This window comes from Ceratotherium simum, chromosome 6 (genome assembly GCF_057802395.1).
Source record: "Ceratotherium simum simum isolate JZ-2026a chromosome 6, ASM5780239v1, whole genome shotgun sequence".
Taxonomy (NCBI): domain Eukaryota; kingdom Metazoa; phylum Chordata; class Mammalia; order Perissodactyla; family Rhinocerotidae; genus Ceratotherium; species Ceratotherium simum.
The window spans coordinates 6,420,865-6,439,621 of record NC_141905.1 but is presented as its reverse complement, the minus strand read 5'-3'; the positions used below and the strand labels follow the sequence as shown (position 1 = coordinate 6,439,621).

Below are 18,757 nucleotides of genomic sequence, written 5' to 3'. Positions count from 1 at the left end.
ATCTATCTAGGGTCATCCTCATTAACAGACTTTGGCCAGACCCCCCTGAAGGGTACCTGCTCCCCAGATACTCACACTCGTAGCCTGGCACGGGCACGCCTCAACTTGCACACAGGTGGACGCAGTGAGTGGCTGAGGTCCTGAGAAAGCCTCGCCAGCAAGGGCACCTGGGTTCTGGCCCAAAGGGCTCCCAAGGAGGGTGGGAAGTCCAGGTACCCAAAGGCCCAGAGCAGCCCTTTCTCAGTCCATGTGACCAGAGGTGGGCAGTAACCTTCCTCTTTTGGTGGCATCTCACAGCGCTGTGTGACCTCCAGTTCTCATGCAGCTCTGGGCAGTGGTTGCTTCCAGGGCACGGCTGCCTCCCCTCCCTCTGCATGCTGTCCCAGCTCCATCCCCACCCACGCCAGCCCACACTTCCAGAAGGAACAGACTGAGGACACTGGGGAGCAAAGAGCTCTGGACCCAGGGTTAGGAAACTGGAGGGTTTTGCATCAGGAGACAAATCTTATCTGTTACACTGAAAGGCTTCACTGGGTGTGAAAGAATCACATCACCATGGAGCTGTTTTTCTTTCGGGGCTCCAGGAGCCGTCGGGGCTCTGGAAGCCCCGTGGGAGCCTCCCTCGGGATGGAGGGGTGCCTGGGAGTCCCTGAGGCACGGTGTTTACACTGCAGGGCAGTGGCAGAGAGAGTGGTGCTGCAGAACACTCTAGGCAGGGACCTCAGGGAGGGCAAAATCCAGAGAGGAAAAAATTAACCTATTCCTGGGAGATTGCTCTTTCCTTTGGCAGCCAGCGGCCCTGCAGGGCCCAGCGCAGAGCAGGAGCTGGCAAGTCAGAGAGGCCTGGGGGTTGCGACTCTGCTTCTCACGGGAAGTGTGATCTGGACAAATGATCCATCACTGAGCCTCCGTTTCTTACCAGAGTACGCGGAACTCACACCAGCTTCTTAGGGTTGTGGCAAAGGTTAAAGGAGACAGAGGCACAGAGGGATTCAAGAGACCCAGAGACACTCCTAGAAGCAGAGGCTGCTGTTACTTTCCCGTCCTTTGCCGAGCTCCCCATTGCATTGTTAACAGTGTGGGTGCTGTGCATAAATGAAAGGGATGTGTAGTATCACTCCTTTTTTATACAGACCAAGTCTTGCAAAGACTGTTCAAAACTACAGCCGTGTTTACTAAGTGGGGCTTTCAAAGGTTGGGAATCAGAATTTCCAGTCTGGTAACAGCTACAGTCCAAACATGTGGCGGTGAGCGGCATAATTCCCCAGAGCAGGCCTAGGCAGTGCTTGGGCGGGGCCTGGGAGCCACAGGAGGGACTCACGGCCAGGCAGTGCCCAGGAGGAGGGGCGGGGGCAGGGGTGGCGCTGCCTGAGGCCTGGGCCCTGCTTCCGCCACCACACCCAACCCAACGGCCTGCTCTCCTGCATGCAGCGGGACAGGCATGAGGAGTCTCAGACAGGAGGGAGGGCTGACGGTGTGTCTTCATCTCCCTGAGGACAGGCGGCCTTGAGGTGAACAAGATGGCCTGGTGGAGAGCCTGGGTAAGTGCAGAGCAAGCAGAGGCGGAGGCAGAGGGTTCCTGCACGGTGTTGGGAGAGGGAGAGGGAGAGGGAGGGGGAAAGAGAGAGAGATCAGTTCAGTCAACACTCGCGGCTGCCTTGCCACCAGGGAGGAAGACAAGAAGAAACTGCCCCAGCCCTGGAGGCGCTCATGGCCTGCAGGGAAGGGAGCAGGTTGGATAAAGAAAACCTTGAAATGCACAGGGGGGTGCGGGGTTGGGCAGTGGACCTGAGGGGATGGAGGAGCCCAGAGAAAGAGCCCCTGTGGGGAGGAGTCAGATTGCTCAAAGCTAGGGGGAATCATGATTGAGCCATATGTGCGTGTATGAGGCGTGTGTGTGCTTGTGTGGTGTACGCACATGCACGTGTTTGGGAAGAATCACGCAGATGATTCCTTGCAGAGGGAACAGTATGTGCAAAGGCCCAGAAGGGTGGGAAGATTGGCTTTGGAGAGAAGTAAGCTCATCATGGCTTGAGGGCCCTGGGTGGGAAGGCAGAGGGTAGGGGGAGATGTACCTGGAGAAGCAGGCAGGCCAGGTTCTAAAGAGCCTTGCGTGGCGGGCTAAGGAGCTCAGGCTTTACCTGCAGAGCCATGGGGAGCCATTGAAGGGGCTCGAGCTGGAGAGCAACAAATGAGGTATAGGTTGATGTTGGAGGACTCATCAATGCCCACTCCTCGGGACATGGGAGGAATGGCTGGCCTCCAGGGATCAAAGGTGTTTATTCGTCAGGATGAGGAGGGAGGAGAGAGAACAAAAGGACCCGACCTGCAAGGGCCTTGCGAAGCTGAAACTCACGCTGTATAGAGTGACTGAGGGCTGAGGTGGGGAGGGTAGCACAGCCTGTCCCCAAGTCTCCCACGTCCCAGCTGAATTAACAGATTCTCAGGAGTATTTCATCTGGGTTTGGGTCCGAGGCCATTTCCTGTTATGGACTTGAAAACACAAAAGGGGGATGACAACGATGAGCGAATGTCATCTCCTGGGCAGACACAATGCTGTGTGCTCTGCACATCTTCCTTCGTTTCCTCCCCAGGCAGCCCTGGGGCGTCAGGGCTGCTCTTTCCATTTCACAGATGAGGAATCGGAGGCGCAGAGACACCAAGTGACTTGCTTGGTCCCACAGGTAGCAGACAGAGGTCTGGTGTGAACTTGAGTCTCCCTCCGTCCCCGCCCCCAGCCTCTCTGTGAGCCTTAGTGGATGACCCAGACAATCTTGCCTCAGGAAATCTCTCTGTCACAAATGTCACAACCCAGGGGCCCTCAGATCCAGACATGCTGGGCCTGAACAGGTGGGACAGAGAGGAAGCGGGGGGCAAGGTGGGGCAGCCCTCTGTCCCCGAGTGAAATAGCCAGGACAGTCAAGGGGCCACGGGGGCCTCCAGTTTCGTCCTGGCGGGTGGGAACAAGACTTAGAGGAGGCGGACGTGGTGGGAAGAACCCAGGGCTGGGCACTTTCCAAAGTCAGCCGCTGCCCACGGCAGCCTGATTCTGGGCCTTGCTCCCAGTGCGGCAGGGGCGAAGGCCCATCCTTGGGCCCCACCCAGCCAGGCAGACAGAAACCTCTTTGTAGGGACCTGGTCAACTTGGCAGGATAACAATGACATTCACTGGGCATCTACCGTGGGCCAGACATTCCTCTAAGCACCTCACATTCAATATTTCACTTGAGACTCTCAACACCTCTATAATGTAGATGCCAATATCCTTATACACAGACGAGGAAACTGAGGCACCAGGAGGCTAAGCAGCTGCTCAAGGTTGCCACACTAGTAAGTGTTAGAGTCTAGTTAGAATCTGAGCAGCTTCACTCCAGAGCCCAAACTCTGTGGGCCTCATGTGCCCACAACCATGGGAGAGTGGTTTGGGGGAGCAAGATCGCACGTAGACCCCACCTGCAACTGGCTGAGCTGCTGGTGAGGACCAAATGTCCTCTGGGCACCACCTGGACCAGGACGAGGACTGGAGGGGGATGAAAGATCAGCTAGGGGGGCTCATCTGCAGGGTAGAGTGTCTGGGCCTCTCTTGTAGAGACAAAGCCTATCTCCCAAGTTCTTGGGCAGCCCCATGATGGGGGACAGCAAAGGCGTGGCCACTCCCCTGTGACTATCACAGAATGCATTGTAGGTGTAGAGTCACAGGCTGGGCTGAGTCACCTTTTCAGTGAAAATGTTCCTGTCTGGACTAGCCTGCTCTGGGCAAGACCCAGTGGGAACCTAGGCAGACCCTTCCTCTAACAGCTGGAAGGTCTCAGATAAAAAGATCTGAGCTCCACCACTCCAGGTTGATATACAGGGGCCTGATCCCCAGAAAATTGTCCTTTTTTCCCCCCCTAAAACCGTGGAGTGGGAAGTGAGGCTGAAGCTTCTCAATGCAGCAAAATCATAACCCCCCAGGTAGCTGCTTACAAATACTGCCACCCAAGCCAACCTCGGACCTGCTGAATGGGCCCCTCCATCCAGTCAGCGCTGCACGGCCCTCTGAGTGCCAGCGTGAGGGCAGGAGAAAGCCCCTCCTGGGTGGCCCCCAGAGCTCAGCAGCGAGAGCTGAGATGCCCCCACGCTCCCAGATGACCTGCATTCCTGTGGGCGAGGCTTCCTTCAGTGAAGAGTTCCAGGAAAACTCAGTCTGGAAAAGGTTGAGTCATCAGTAGAGTAGGAGAGGTAAAAAAGAGCTCAGCTTCTGAGTCAGGCTGTGGGTTAAGTCCTGACACCAACAGTTAATAGTTGTGTAACCTTGATAAGCACCCTTGCTGGTAAAATGGGGCATTCATATTTAACCTGGTGCAAATGTCGGGGAGGTCAAGGAAATGAGCACTGCATTTAAAGCATCTAACACACAGGGCCCAGCACATAGGAGGTGCTCAAATCACTAACGGTCATAACAGCAGCTCATGACTCCACAAACAAGGGATACAGCGTATGCAAGCACACAGTTGGGCAACATCTGGACTGCACAGGCTCTTGGGATGGAATTTCCACAAGGAATTATTTCTAACAATTTCTGCTGTGAAACATGATGCTAAGAAATGAGATAGGATAATCTGTCATCAGACATTTGAAATTCAAGCAAAGGATATGGAAGGACTTCTTACCTCTTACTGAAAAGAAATATCCCTATAGACATACTATGGATGGGAATCTGCTCTGTATTTTCAGGATCTAACCCAGGGCTTGCATGGAAGGATGGGTAGATGGAAGGAAGGAAGGAAGGATGGAAGGAAGGAAGGATGGGAGGGAGGGAGGGAGGGAGGAGGGAGGGAGGGAGGGAGGAGGGAGGGAGGAAGGATGGATGGAAGGATGGATGGAGAATGGTTGAATAGATGAATGAATGGGTGAGTTGGTGGGTGGGTAGGGGAAAGAGTAGATGAGTGGATGAGGGGTGGATAGAAGGAGGGAACAGGTGAGTGGGAGACCAAATTCAATGGGACTAAACTCCCTTCCATTTGAAGGATTTCTGAGTCTCTCTCAAATTCAATGCCGATCTCAAATCTCCCTCCACTCCTCTACAGTTCCTCTCCCAAAAACACATACTTAAGAGAGATCATTCATTTACATCTCAGAAACTCTGCAGGCACAAGTCTAAGTGCCCTGAGACAAGCCCTGGATTAGAGATTTGGAAATCAAGGGCCCAGAGATTTTTGTTATCTGGTTGATATCACAATTTCCGAAGCATCATGCAGTTTTTCTAAACCTAACCCTCTGTTCCCTATGAGCTTGTGGACGCACAAATGCCCTAAGCTGTCAGGACGCTCAGGTGGGTGCCCTGGCTCTCTGCTTCCTGTAAGTGGGCAGCCCATGCCTGGCTTCCAGTCTTGTCTGCACGCTTTCGTGTTCAGCTCATTGTCCTGTAGCTTTGGGTGGGGTTGTCCTTCCTGCTGCCTGTCGACGGTACTGAAGGGAGCTGGCGGTGGCTGGGCCTGCTGCCTGCCCTCAGTTGGCACTGGCTGTGAAGCGCCCAGCCTGATCCAGAGCCCATGCCCCAGGGCAGAGGCTTCTCCCCGCAGGCTGTGGCTCTGGCTGGCATGAACCTGTTAACCAAGAGGCTGTTCTGTGGAGGAGACCTGGCAATCCCACAGAGCCCAGAGGGGAACCGGCAACCCCCCCACAGGCAAGCTGGGCACACCACAGTCTCTCAGGGTGCCCCCACCTTCCTCATTCAAGTAGGTCCCCTACACAGGTCTGCCCAATCCCAAGATAGCCACCTCCACAGGACGCAGTACCATTCATGTTCTCTGGTAGCCCCTGCACTCTGCAGTGCCCCCCCACTTCTCCTCCCAAGCTCCCATCAACCCAGGGAAACCTTCCCAGCCTCAGGAATCTCATCACAAATGATCCAAAAACCAGCCCGGCAAGAATGAGGGAGGGAAACCTGCAGGTCCAGGCAGGACCCTTCTGATGACAACCAGGTGGCTGGGAAGACGCATATGGTAATCGTTGTGCCCTGTCACCTCAATAAAACCATTGCTGGACTCTGAAAGATGCCCCTCAGTCCCAGGACTTTCTCCTGGTTCTCCCTCCTCCCAAAGCCAAAGGCAAGAGTCTGGGCTCTGCAGCCTCTTCTTGCTGCCCCCACAGCAAGTGTGGCGGCTCCGGGAATGGCCACAGTGGCCACCTGCAAGGGCTTTGCTGGCACTGTATGAGCCTGCAGCCCCCGACTCCCCAAGGCTGGAACTGGCACTGAGAGCTGGGATTCCGTCTCTCAGGGAGGCCAGGTGGTGCTGACCAGTCGGCCCTGCCTGCCTCCTCCTCAGGAGGCCCCTCCTTCCAGCCTGAGGGCCAAGCTGGCAGGATGAGCCTCCCCTTGGCCAAGGCAACTAAGAGGCACCTGGGGCCTCTGCAGCCCTGAGGTGAGGAGGCCACATGGCAACTTGGTGCAAAGTGGACAAAGGCACCCGTCCTCAGCACACATCTGCCGCAAACTACCACATCCAGAAGCTGCGGCCGTGGACCAGGAAGGACCCCTCAGGCCACCCTCCACCTGAGGTGGACAGGCAGGAAGAGCCAAGCCAGGCAGGGCCAGGAGGAGCTGGAGGCGCAGCCCTAGCCTACAGCGGCCAAGCTGGTGCTCACCTGTGGGGTGGGCTGCGAGGTGGGCCGGGAGCCTGCACTGCCCTCCCTGCCTTCCCACTTTGAGCAGGCCGGGGTTCTCTTGCAGATTGAACAGGAGGGTGTTGCGGTAAAGGGCAGCCCCCACTTCAACCCAGACCCTGACGCGGAGACCCTCTACAAAGCCATGAAGGGGCTCGGTGAGTGGGCGTCCATGGCCTTGACTCCGAGCGCTGTGACTCTCTGGGGCTCTGCGCACTCTGCTCAAGTCCCCTCTGCTCACAGCAGTGGAGAGGGGATGCCAGGGGCCAGCCTGGGAGTTGGGGGCGTCTCTCCATAATCCTCTGAGACTGACTCCCAGCCGTGGTCTACACACACTCCCGACTGGAGACGGGGGAGGGCAGTTGTGCCTCCCTGAGCTCTGGGGGTGGAGAGGGGGCAGCCATCTGTGTGTGTTCCTGTGTGTCCTTGTGCACGCCACTTCACCCCGCTGGGGCTGAGCCTTCTCACTCTCACTGGTAAATGTCCCCAAGAACTCTGGACCTTGCGTCACTGGGATTGTGGGTGGGAGGATGTTGGGAGTTTTGTGGGGCTGAACTGGGCCCAGGGGGCATCGCACAGGTTCTGCAGCTTTTCACCTGCTCCGCTTCAGCTGGCCACAGGGCGGGCTCCATCCTGTCTCCAGTATCCGCGTGCCTGTGAGCGGGAAAGGGCCAGCCTGAAGCCCTCCCTCAGCCCAGACAGCCCTCGTGCTGTCAGCCCAGGCAGGATTTACCCCCTAGCTGGCTCTGACTGGAGAATTGGGGCATTAACAAGAACTGCCATTCCTAGACGAGCCTAGAAAGCGTGTTCATGTCCTCTATTTCCTGTGAAATCTTGACTATTATCTCCACTTCCCAAAGGAGAAAACGGAGGCTCGGGGAGGTGCGGCAGCTGGCCCATCCAGTGCTGGGCTGGGACTCAGATCCAGTCTCCTGGACCCTCAGTCCTGACCTTGCCTCACTGCCACCAGCACAAGGGCAGTCAAGGCAGGAGGTCTCACTTTCTGAGCTCAAAAGACCCCAGGTGATATCCAGAGCAGACCAGATGACCAGAGGGTCCTCAAATTCTATCACTGTGAGGCTGGGCCTGGGCCGCACCCCAGCATTGTGTGGTTGGGAGGTGGGAAATGGACAGACAGATTTTCTATCTAGGCATCTTGTCTACACCATGAAAATCACCAGGTTTGGGAGCTATCCAGGTGATGTATCCCCACTGCTTGGCCACCAAGCAGCTGCCTTCCCTCCCCCCAAGCCCTCATCAGCCCCCCTGGGGGCAGTGGGGTGCTCACGCTGTGCACCACTGCAGGGACCAACGAGCAGGCCATCATCGATGTGCTCACGAGGAGAAGCAACGCGCAGCGGCAGCAGATAGCCAAGTCCTTCAAGGCTCAGTTTGGCCAGGTAAGGGGGACTGGGGGCGGGGCAGGTGCGCTGGGGGCAGGGACTGCTGCTGCCAGAGACAGCTTGGAAGGCAGTTCCATTCTGGACGAGGCCCTTTTCTAGAGGCCAGCCCACTGGAAACACGGGCACAGGGGACATCCTTAGACTAAAAAAGGATTCATTGTTTATCTGAAATTCAAATTTAACTAGCCAGCCCATGTTTTATCTGGAAAACTTACTTATGGCTCCCCACGCTCCTGGCTTGGTGTCCTACCTCCTGCATCTGCCTCACCTTCCTTTCCCACTGTCTCTCCCACTGTGCTCCTTCACATTTGCTCTGTGGCCCCATCCGCCCATCCCTGAGCTCTCTTTCCCTGCTGTGATGCTTTGCTCACAGCTTGGCCTGTTCCCTGAGCCTGGAAGGCCCTTCTCTTTGCCACGTGCCAGAGACACAGGCCAGCTCCACTCTGTCCTGTGGCTTGGGACTCTCTCCTCCTGTTGGAGCTGCTGTGCCTGTGCCTCCTCCCCGCTGCCGCACGGGAACTCAAAGGGCAGGGGGCACGCAGCCTGGACCCTTTGTCTCTCCTCCCACCCTCCACCACCTCCAGGACAGACCCGGGCACTGGGGTGCTAGGTAACACAGGAATGAACACACACGTGGCCTTGGCTGCTGGAAGCCTCTGTCAGCGCATATCGTTAGTTCAAAGAGTTAACGCAGCAAGATGAGTGATGAAGCCCAAACATTCCATCGGAGAAATCAATGTGCTTTTTTTCTTAAATAGTTTCTCTCTCTTAATCTTCACGCCTGTGCATTATTCTCTGAGTGCAACATTAGAGGAAACAGATGTTCTGAAAGGTTGAGTAAGTCGCCGAAGATCCCAGAGCCTGTGAACAACGAGGTTGGGATTTAAATCCAGGTCTGACAAGGTCCTTGGCCCTTTGCGCCGTGGTGCTGATAGATCAGCTGGGTGTGTGGCTTCTTGTAGAGACAAGTGCCCTTAGAAGGATACAGACGTGGGATGGATTCCTTAATTGGTTCACACATTTATTTAGTGCTTGTGGGCCTAGTGACGGAGATTTGATGGTGACTAATGACGAACTTGTATTTCGGGCTTATGATGTGCCCAGCACTGTGCTGAGAGCTGAGTTGAGCCGCACACGTCCCTCCACCAATCCCCTAAGCAATGGTATAAAGCAGGAGTACCGTTATCTCCATCTCACAGGTAAGGGTAGTAATGCTTAAAGAAGCTAAGTTGCTGGACCAAGAAATCCCCAGCCAGCACCAGCATGGGGCAGAGCCCACATGGGAATCCAGCCAGAGCCCCTGGGCCCGACCGCCATCCTGCTGCCTGCACACAGGTGGGCACAGTGTACAGATCATCATCCTTCCTTGTTCCCACATTAGGATCTCACCGAGACCTTGAAGTCGGAGCTGAGTGGCAAGTTTGAGAGGCTCATCATAGCCCTCATGTATCCACCATACAGATACGAAGCCAAGGAGCTATACGACGCCATGAAGGTAACTAAGCAGGTGGGATGGAAAAGGACCCCAAATGCCAACAAGGACTGGGTGAGGAGCAGTGCCTGGACTCCTTTAGGAGAGCTGGCCCTGGGAGCTCCGAGCTCCCCTTGAGCCACCCTTGGGATGGCACCTGGACCTTGGCTGAACCCAGCGAGCTTGCAGGCTGCTGCTCAGACTGCCACCAAACACAGCACTACCTGGCTTCTGCCGTCACATGGCCGTGATGAAGCCAAAATGAATACCTCTCAGGACATCACTCCCCAGGCATGCAGGCATTAGACACTAACCTCTGCAGGCTTGTGCCCGTTCCCTCAATTTCCCGTCACTTCCCACCACCCCTTCTGCACTTGCAGATGACTAGGAGGGAGTCAGGACCCAGCAACAATAGCCTTCCCCACTGAAAGGACGCTTACTGTGGACGTGCATCCACTTTACATCCGCTATCTCTAATCCACCTTCAGGGTGAGGGGCTTATTATCCCCGCATACTGATGAGCACCCTTAGGCTCACGGAGGTGGAGTGACCTGTTCTGGATGACCCACCTATGGAGGGAGAGCTGAGACAGCTTTCCCATCACATCACTGGCCCACGGTGTCCACCACTGGAGATGAACACGTGCTATTCCCCGCAGCAACATCCTCCAGGAGAGGCCCCATCGGAGTAGGGCAGAGCTGTGACTGCTCTTCCTGAGGCTCCTCCTTTTGCGTCTTGACAAAAAAGGGTGTGGACAGAGCAGGAGCGCACAGGCAGAGCTCTCCAACCGGCAGAGGTCTTTATCCACAGGGCTTAGGAACCAAAGAGGGCGTCGTCATTGAAATCCTGGCTTCTCGGACCAAGAACCAGCTGCGGGAGATAATGAAGGCCTATGAGGAGGGTGAGAGGCCTGCAGAGAGGGAGGGTGCAGGGCCTGAGTTAAAGGCTTGGGAATGGCCACAAGCTTTGGCAGCCTGGTAGGGGACATTGGAAAGGGACTTTTCTGGGCTTTTCCACACGTGGGTTCTGAGCACCTCCTGTGTGCCAAGTCCTGTGCCTATTGTGAGATTGGACATGACTCAGGCTCAATCTCTAAGCCCCCTAAGACCACGGGCTGCTGGGGAGAGGGGCATGCACCCACTAAACCGTCTGCCCTTGAGGGCATGGCAGCACTGTAGGCCACAGGCTGTGTCAGCAGTGGGTGGGGCTGGCTCCTTCCTGGCCTGGGGGGTGTGGACCACAGGCGAGCTGTCGTGGAGTCTATGGGATGCAAGACAAGCAGAGGCCAGCCCACCCTCCACGTGGTCTGTCTGGTGGGGAGTCTGCCGGAAGGTCCTGGCTTTGTCGAACCACAAGATGAAATGGAGCTCGGTTGGCAGCCCCTGGCTGGGCTCTCTGGCCTGGCCCATTTTTCTGCTTCAAGTTGGGTTGGCAGTCTTTGTCGCTTCCTAGTTCTGAACGACCACCAGGCAATGGAGCGTTTGCCACTCAGACACCTGAGCAGTGTGTCTACTCCCTGTGCCAAGGACTGATCCTTCCTGGAAGGCTTTAATCCAGAGAAGTGTGGGAAGCGAGGCTGGGAGGAGAAAATCAGGCCCTGGGTAGGCCCCGGGAGGGGGGAAGTCAATCTTGGCCTGTTTCCCCTGCAGACTATGGGTCCAGCCTGGAGGAAGACATCCAAGCAGACACCAGCGGCTACCTGGAGAGGATCCTGGTGTGCCTTCTGCAGGTATCACAGCACAGGCTCCTGGGAGCCCCCCGTCTGGGCGATCCTGACAGCTGGGCCCCAGGGCGCAGCTCTCCGGCTGAGCTGCTGGGATGGGGCGTGGTACAGCCTCCGTGGCCTGGGCTCCCTGGGGACGTCTCAGCGTGGTTGGAGGGCTCTCACTGCAGCCCCTCACACCTCTCCTGACACAGACGCGTGAGGCACCCTGGGAAGGGGAGGAAAGGGCCCGTCACTGAGCAGGTCCCTCACGCCAGGCCCCATGCCAGGCACCTGGCTTACCGTAGCTCACCGAATCCCCCAGCTCCCTGCGAGGCAGCCCTTACTGCTCCCATTTGACAGATGAGAGGACCGAGACTTGGGGAGGATAACTGGCTTGCTGAAGGCCCCGTGACCACAAAGCTGCAGACCCTGCCTGCCCTCCTGTCTGGCTCTCCCCTCTGCCCCAGTTGCTCTGGTCAGCCAGCCTTCCTTACAGATCCACCTCCTCTGTTCCTAGGGCAGCAGGGATGACATGAGCGGCTTTGTGGACCCAGGACTGGCCCTCCAAGATGCACAGGTGAGGCTACATAAGCTTCCACGCTGCTGGCCACCTGGTCCCGCCCTCTGCCAGCTAGACTCCGCGGGCTAATGCCCAGAAGCCTCACCCAGCCCCTCTGCTCATGGGGGTCTTCTTTGACGCCAGGCTGGGACCCAGCTCAGCTCTCTACAGGCCTTTACCCTCTGGTGTTTGAGGAGGAAAGTGAGGCGTTGGGGAGACTCAGAAAAAGGATGGGGAGTGACTTTGGTGGGGTCCACTGAAGCTCTGTCCTGGCAGGAACAGCCCACAAACCTGGGGCCGCTGGGCCTCCGAGGACCAGATGCATGTATTCAGCTCTCTATAGGTCTGGCAGCCAGCAGAGGGCCTGGAGATGCCCAGAGGCAGAGCCAAGCCCCCGTGGGGAGGCAGGGGAGCTCCTGGGGCAGCTTCCGGCCAGGCATTGAGAAGACATTTTAACCACTCAGGGGTAGCAAGCTCCCCGTCAGAGACAATCAAGCAGAGGAGCACGCCCGCCTGGTGTGGCGGGCAGGGCCTGACCCTCAGGCTGCAGCTCTGGGACGCTGGGCTTCTGTCCACCTCCTTGCTCTCCTTCACTGGCTCGTTGTGGGTGTCCCAATGCTAGGATCTGTATGCAGCAGGCGAGAAGATTCGCGGGACTGATGAGATGAAATTCATCACCATCCTGTGCACGCGCAGCGCCACACACCTGATGAGAGGTACCAGGGAGGGACAGAGGCCATGTCGGGGCCACAGGGCCTCTCCCTTCACACTGAACATCCAGTGTGCGGCCTTGTCGAGTCACAGAGGTGGGGAGAGAGCCAGGGAGCCCTGGACCCTTTCCCCAGCAACCAAGTGGAGGTCAGGGGTGGCACGTTGGTGTGCGGTCTCTGATCCGATATGCTAGGGGCGTTACGCAGACACCTGTGCGTCCCCTAAGAGAAGCCCACTCTCCACAGTGTTTGAGGAATATGAGAAAATCGCCAACAAGAGCATTGAGGACAGCATCAAGAGTGAGACCCACGGCTCGCTGGAGGAGGCCATGCTCACCGTGGGTAAGAGACACAGCTCTGTGCTCAGACCGGCGTGTGTCCACAGGCCATAGGCTCAGCGATGGGGCAGCGCCCAGGGCGGCAATAGCCAGTGGCTGGATCCCTGTGTCCACCTTCAAGGGACGCTCCCCAGCCCACACTCTCAGCATGTACTCTTCCGCCCAGGACACTGGAGCTACTCAGGTGGACCTTACTGTCTTCAATGTGCTGTGTCCGGCCAGGGATTGTTCTCTGTGCTGCCCACAGAGTGCCCAATGCTGTATGGGTGTGTCATGTGTGTGTGAGTATGAGAGTGTGTGTGAATGTGTATGTGAGTGTGTGAATGTGTGTGTGTGCACATTTGCAGGGGTATGCCGGACCCTGGCCCTGCGCTCACCCACAGCAGCCACAGAAGGCACATTCTGGTTCTGGTTATGAAGCCATGAAGACAGTCACTTTAGCCTGGAGCCTGCTCCCTGCCTAGGTTTCTGATTTAAGAAATGATGATGTGTAGTTTGAGTCCAAACTGAGTAATTGATGGTCTGATGCTGGGGAACATTGAGAACGTTTCCCAAAGAGCACATCTTGGGGTCCAGAGCCGAGGTCACGGTGAGAGGAGTCATCGCAGAGTGGAGATCTGAGGCCCAGGGGCTGAGGGACTTCTGCTCTCCTCCCTCCCACGATGGAGCCAAGGTCAGGGCCCTGGGGCTGGGGCGCTCACCTCCACACCAGGCTGTCCCCATTCCGTGCCCAGCAGCAGGGTAGCTCCACAACGTGTCCCATTGCGTCTCGGGGTAGACTGGGACATCTGCCACTCCCCAGCAGGCTTTGACAGCTGTGATAAAATCCAGTCTATGTCAGGGCGTCTAAGCAGGCCCCTGCTCCAATCTCAGCTCCCAAAGTCAGCCCCTGCATCCGGTCTGAACAAGCTCCCGAATAAAATAAAAAGGCAGCGAAAAGTGAAGGTGAGCGGTGCCCTCCTGTGCTGGGCACTTCCTATTTCATTTCTCCTGGAAGACCCAGATCCCTCACTTCACAGATGAGGACAGCACAAGGCAGGGAGGTCAGGTAATGAAGTCACGCACTGCCGGCAAGGTGAGGTTTGAATACCCTTCGGCCTCACTCAGAGCCTGCGCTCTTTCCTCTGCCCTGGGTTAAAGTGCCAGCCTCCCCCACCCAGAGGCCGAGTCTCTGAAGCAGCACCCATTAAAGCGAGCGTGTAGCCAGATGCCCTATGTGCCCAAGTGCACCAGAGCAGAGCCCCTCCCCTCTTGTGGGAATTCAAACTGCAGGGGCCTTGCCGAAAAATGACATGTGAAGTGGGCACTCAGAGGCCGGCAGTCAGCATACTGGGGCTCCTCTGTGGAGCTGAGTGGCTGGATTCTTGGCAGAGATGTCTCTGCAGCGTAAGAGTCCAGAAGCCGCCCTGGGCAGAGCTGTGCTCTGATGGGCCAGCCCTGCAGGCCCCCGTGCATTTAATGCCTCACCCTTTGCCTGCCTATTCTGTGCCTTTGGACCCATGCCCAGTGCCCCAGGCTTCCTTCCCTGTCCCACCCCACCTGACACAAAGCCTCTCATTTTGAAACTAGGCAGGACACAAATAAATAGACCAAGACTTGCATAATGCTAACCTTTAAGACCCAAGGCAAGACATAAACAAATAAACATGTACACAATGTCACCTACAGCCTCCAGTTGTTAACAGAGCTTTCCTGTTTTCCAGTGAAATGCACCCGGAACCTCCACAGCTACTTTGCGGAGCGACTTTACTACGCCATGAAGGTAACCATTCTGTCTTCTGTGCCCCTTACTGTCAACCCTTCTTTGGCACAAAGCAAAAGAGCTCAGAGCCACCAATTTGAGCAGGTGTGTTCACAGGTGTTCATTGCCCTGAAGTTTCACAATGATCCTGTGAGACTTGTGTCATAACTGCCATCCTAGAGATGGTGAAACGAAGGCTTGTGGCCAAGGTCCCACAGCTGGTAACTGGCAGAGCCTTGATTTGAGCCAAAGCCAGTCCAAGAGTCCTTTTTATCCCACCACGCGGCCTCCTTGAGAGAGCACAGGTCAGGATTGCCAGGAAGCCAAGGCGCCCTTTGAACGGACCAGTTCCGAGGGAGATTGCCACGTGCGGCAGCTCAACTTTCCTGCCTGGGTGCCAATCTGGGTCCTTTGTCCAAAAGGCTGCACTAGCCACTCAAACAGATGTCCACACCACTTGTGTCAGGTGGAGTTTCTGGTATCTGGAACCAAACTGGAATACAGACAGTCAAATTAATTCCCCGAGACAAAAGTCAGCGCCCACCTTCTCTGATTTATGGTTGCTGATACCACCTGAAGTAAGAAGCTCAAGCTCTCTGGCCAGGGAATGAGAGAGGGCATGGGATTTCCTTGGCCACGTGGCTCCATCTGACATGAGACTAGTCAAGGATGAAAGTGAGCAGGAAGGTCCTGATTGGGAATTGACCAGTTAAGCTGAATTACATGACGTTGCTGCCTTAGGAAGAAGTCTTATTTCTGGAGCAGTGAGTGTTTTGTGTCTAGAGACTTATGTGGCAAACCACGCACTGCAATTGGGGCATCTGGTTTCTAGTAGGGGAAGAGAGGTGGGCATTTAGTGAGAAGAGATTAAGGGAATGTAAACCCTAAGCCACTAAAGCGTCCCTCTTAGTGCTTCACTCACTGAAGCAGAGGCTCATTCCTGCATCTCCATCCCTCTAAAAGTCCCCTGGACCCAAAGCACGGATTTGTCCATCATCCCAGAGATGGACCAGAAAGGAGAGACGTGATTGTTGACTGCTGTATCTTATCCAGGGAGCAGGGACGTGTGATGGAACCCTGATAAGAAACATTGTTTCGAGGAGCGAGATTGACTTAAATTTTATCATGTGTCAGTTTGAGAAGATGTATGGCAAGACCCTCAGCAGCATGATCATGGTAAGCCATGAGTTTCCAATTCCAACACCAGTTTGAAACAGAGACATTACTGGGAGACCTGGATGTTGTGACCAATGTCATAAGTCACATGTGTCCATCCCTTCTCAGTGGTTGTCACACTCTTGCATTCATTGCCATGTGGTATGTAGAGGGATCAGCAAGGAGGTCATGTGGCTAAGGCCTGGAGGGGAGTAGGGGAGGCCCCTGTACCTCATGCCCAGAGAGTTGGCTTTGCATTTGGGTTATGGTTGCCCCTTTGAAAATGACACACCAAATCCTTGCAGAAGGAACCATAGCTGAAGAGTCAATGAGAGTCAATAGTTTAGTAGGAATTGAAGCATAGCATTCAAATCCAGATTTAAGTAGTCCTGGCAGTAAAATTTTAGGGAGATAAATAAGATGGGCTCCAGTGGGTGGCCTAACCAGATTCCAGTTAGTGAAAGTTCTGGAGTTGAGAAAATGCAGAGTGATTATCACACTGCTATAACTTCGAGAGAAAAAGCTATTCTAGCCATTAATGCAAATTGAGGCCGTGACAAATTCGTTAACAGAAGCCAAACCAGGAGAAATATATCCCTAAGTCTTCACTGGCTATTAAGTAAGTCTTTGGTTATTCTACAAAGGTCTATTGTTAACTACACTTTCCAAGAAACATATAGCTTACAATACATTAAAAAGACATTTCTGCTTTAAGATGTCTCAGAATGGGACAGTGGGCGGGTGGGGGTGATGGGGTGGAATTATTCTTTGTTCATTTTAGGCTTTCCAGCCAGTCTTGTCAAGAGTCAGGAGCGCTATTTGCAAACCAGCCCAGGCTACTGCTGTGTCATCCACAGAGATGGCTTTCCCAGCCCACATGTCATGAATTCCTTCAACCATACATTGTTCTGTGGCATTGGGAGGATTTCTATTCCTTCTCACCATTCCAGCTAGATAGAGCTACAGTCAGACTTCAGAAGAACAAAAACACCTCTTGAGTGAAAATGATCGCTTTGACCCGTCTAAGATGTGGACCTCATGATGGAAGGAGACTTAGCAGGCTAGTTAGTGCATAATCAATAATAGAGCCCTGTATCATGACATACACGAAGCCCACCCTCTTAGATTGCCTAAAGTTGTCACTTAAGAAAATTTAGTTGGAACTGTGAATAAGCTAGCCAAATATTTTCTTTTTAGTATAGACCACTCTCTGTACATGTCATAGAAGCAAAAACGATTTCCAACAGTGATACCAGCATTAAATTAATAGAAAAATTTATAAAAACCCCACATATAATGTTATACCCATTTGAAAAGATAGACAAAAGGAATAGTTTTATTTAAAAAAAGCTATATTACAGAAATTGTTTTGTAAGTAGTAAAAAAAAAAAACAAATTTAAAATGTGGTTAAAAATTTCAGGCCCAAATGATTTCACAAGCAAACTTGACTAAACAGTTAAAGAATAGATAATTCCCGTGAGACATAAACTGCTATAGAACATAGAAGAGTGGAACTAGCCCCCAGCCCTACCACTTACTAGGTGGCCTTGGATGAATCCGATACCCTCTCTTGGTCCCATTTTTCTCAACCACATAAAAAGGGGGTTGAATATGCCCTCCCCTGTTCCCCTGGCTCTGTGTGCAGATCCTTGGCTAGCTAGTCCTATCAGGACCTGCCTAGTAGCCAAGGGGGCCTGGTAGACCACAGAAATGGGGTTCAGCCATTGGACCTGTGGGGTCTATCCTGTTGGGAGACGAACGCTGCTTGACCCCTACGTGACCAGCTACTGTGCAGCAAGCTCACATTTCTACCGCTGTTTAGTCCTCACCACATCTCAGCAAGGTTCATATCATCAATGTCATTTAATAGACGAAATGATGAGTCTCAGAGTGATGAAGGGACTTGCCTCGGCCATGGAGTCAGTGAGTGATGGAGCAGTGATCCAGGTTCTGTGTGGGCCCAAAGCCCAGGCTCCTTCCACCCAACCCCCTGCCTCCAGGTGTGGCAGTGGGTACCCTGCTTTCAGCCTCGGTTCCCTGATCTGCAATAGCAGTGTTGAGTAGATGATGGATCATGTTGTATAGATGAATGGTCAGGCACACCCGGGTCCTGGATGAAACATGAGGAAGAGCCCTGGAGCAACTGATGGGGTAAGGGAACCACCTAAATGCCTTCCTTACTCAAGAGCAGAACTGTCTCTGTGATTCATTGTCAGAGAATCAAAAGGAGATATAAAAGAATAGCCTGAAATGGAAAACAAGGAAAGATGCGTGACATAGTATGGGCCCTGCAGTATAGGAACCACATAGAGATGTGCCAGGCCTCCCCACAGGGAGCAGGACTCCTAGTAATAATAAGAACATTGCTCTTGACGGAGGCAATTCCCAGCCAGGTCGACGTCACAAACACCCCTCTTCTAACTCTCATGTCCCTCCTGTCCTCAGGAAGACACCAGTGGCGACTACAAGAATGCCCTGCTGAACCTAGTGGGCAGCAACCCCTGAAGGCTCAGAGGATGAGAACAAAGGCCAAGAAGCCACAGCCACCAAGCCCTGCTTGCTCAACTTTGGCCATGGATGGGGGTGGGGGGTGGGGCACAGCAAACCTTTCAGTCTTCTCTCTCCCAGCTCCCAGTGCTTTCCAGCCAGTTTTTCTGACCCAGGGGGGAGGGAGCAGCCTCCCTTCACCTTCTTCCCAGGTCATTGCCAACCTCAGCACACACCTGGCCCAACAAATATCTCAGCAGGAACGGGTCTGCAGGGGCTCATGGTCGGTTCTTCCTCCCTTACACTCGTGCTTCCCAACCTTGACTGGTCAGAGTCTCCTGGGTACAAGTTACACAGATACCCAGCCCCACCCCTATCCATGAATCTGGATCTGCAGAGAAGGGACCAGGAAATATGGAATTTTACTAAGCATCTCAGCTGATAAGCTTGTCTTTCAAGAACCAGAGAGAAGGCTGTGAGAGCCTATTTAGAGCACACACTCCTGGTCAGCTGACAAAGGAACACACACATCCAGGCCA

The 18,757-nt window shown here is 54.5% G+C and overlaps 1 protein-coding gene across 1 annotated transcript; it reads left to right on the top strand.

The window, feature by feature from the left end:
- The first annotated feature begins 1,408 nt into the window (after positions 1–1,408).
- Positions 1,409–18,314, top strand: LOC101388500 (annexin A8). The gene is made up of 12 exons (XM_004432459.2): positions 1,409–1,541; positions 6,716–6,806; positions 7,954–8,048; positions 9,433–9,546; positions 10,333–10,423; positions 11,172–11,251; positions 11,745–11,804; positions 12,409–12,502; positions 12,743–12,838; positions 14,538–14,596; positions 15,629–15,751; positions 18,177–18,314. Exons 1-12 carry the CDS (start codon positions 1,521–1,523, stop codon positions 18,234–18,236), a joined length of 984 nt encoding a protein of 327 aa, XP_004432516.2. The 5' UTR covers positions 1,409–1,520; the 3' UTR covers positions 18,237–18,314.
- Positions 18,315–18,757: the final 443 nt, after the last annotated feature.

Bases quoted from the DNA above. Each gene is read 5' to 3' on its own strand.
- LOC101388500 (XM_004432459.2), top strand. From the start codon at position 1,521: ATGGCCTGGTGGAGAGCCTGG. The intron at 8,049-9,432 runs GTAAGGGGGACT...TTCCCACATTAG, and splicing joins TCAAGGCTCAGTTTGGCCAG to GATCTCACCGAGACCTTGAA. The intron at 11,252-11,744 runs GTATCACAGCAC...CTCTGTTCCTAG, and splicing joins TCCTGGTGTGCCTTCTGCAG to GGCAGCAGGGATGACATGAG.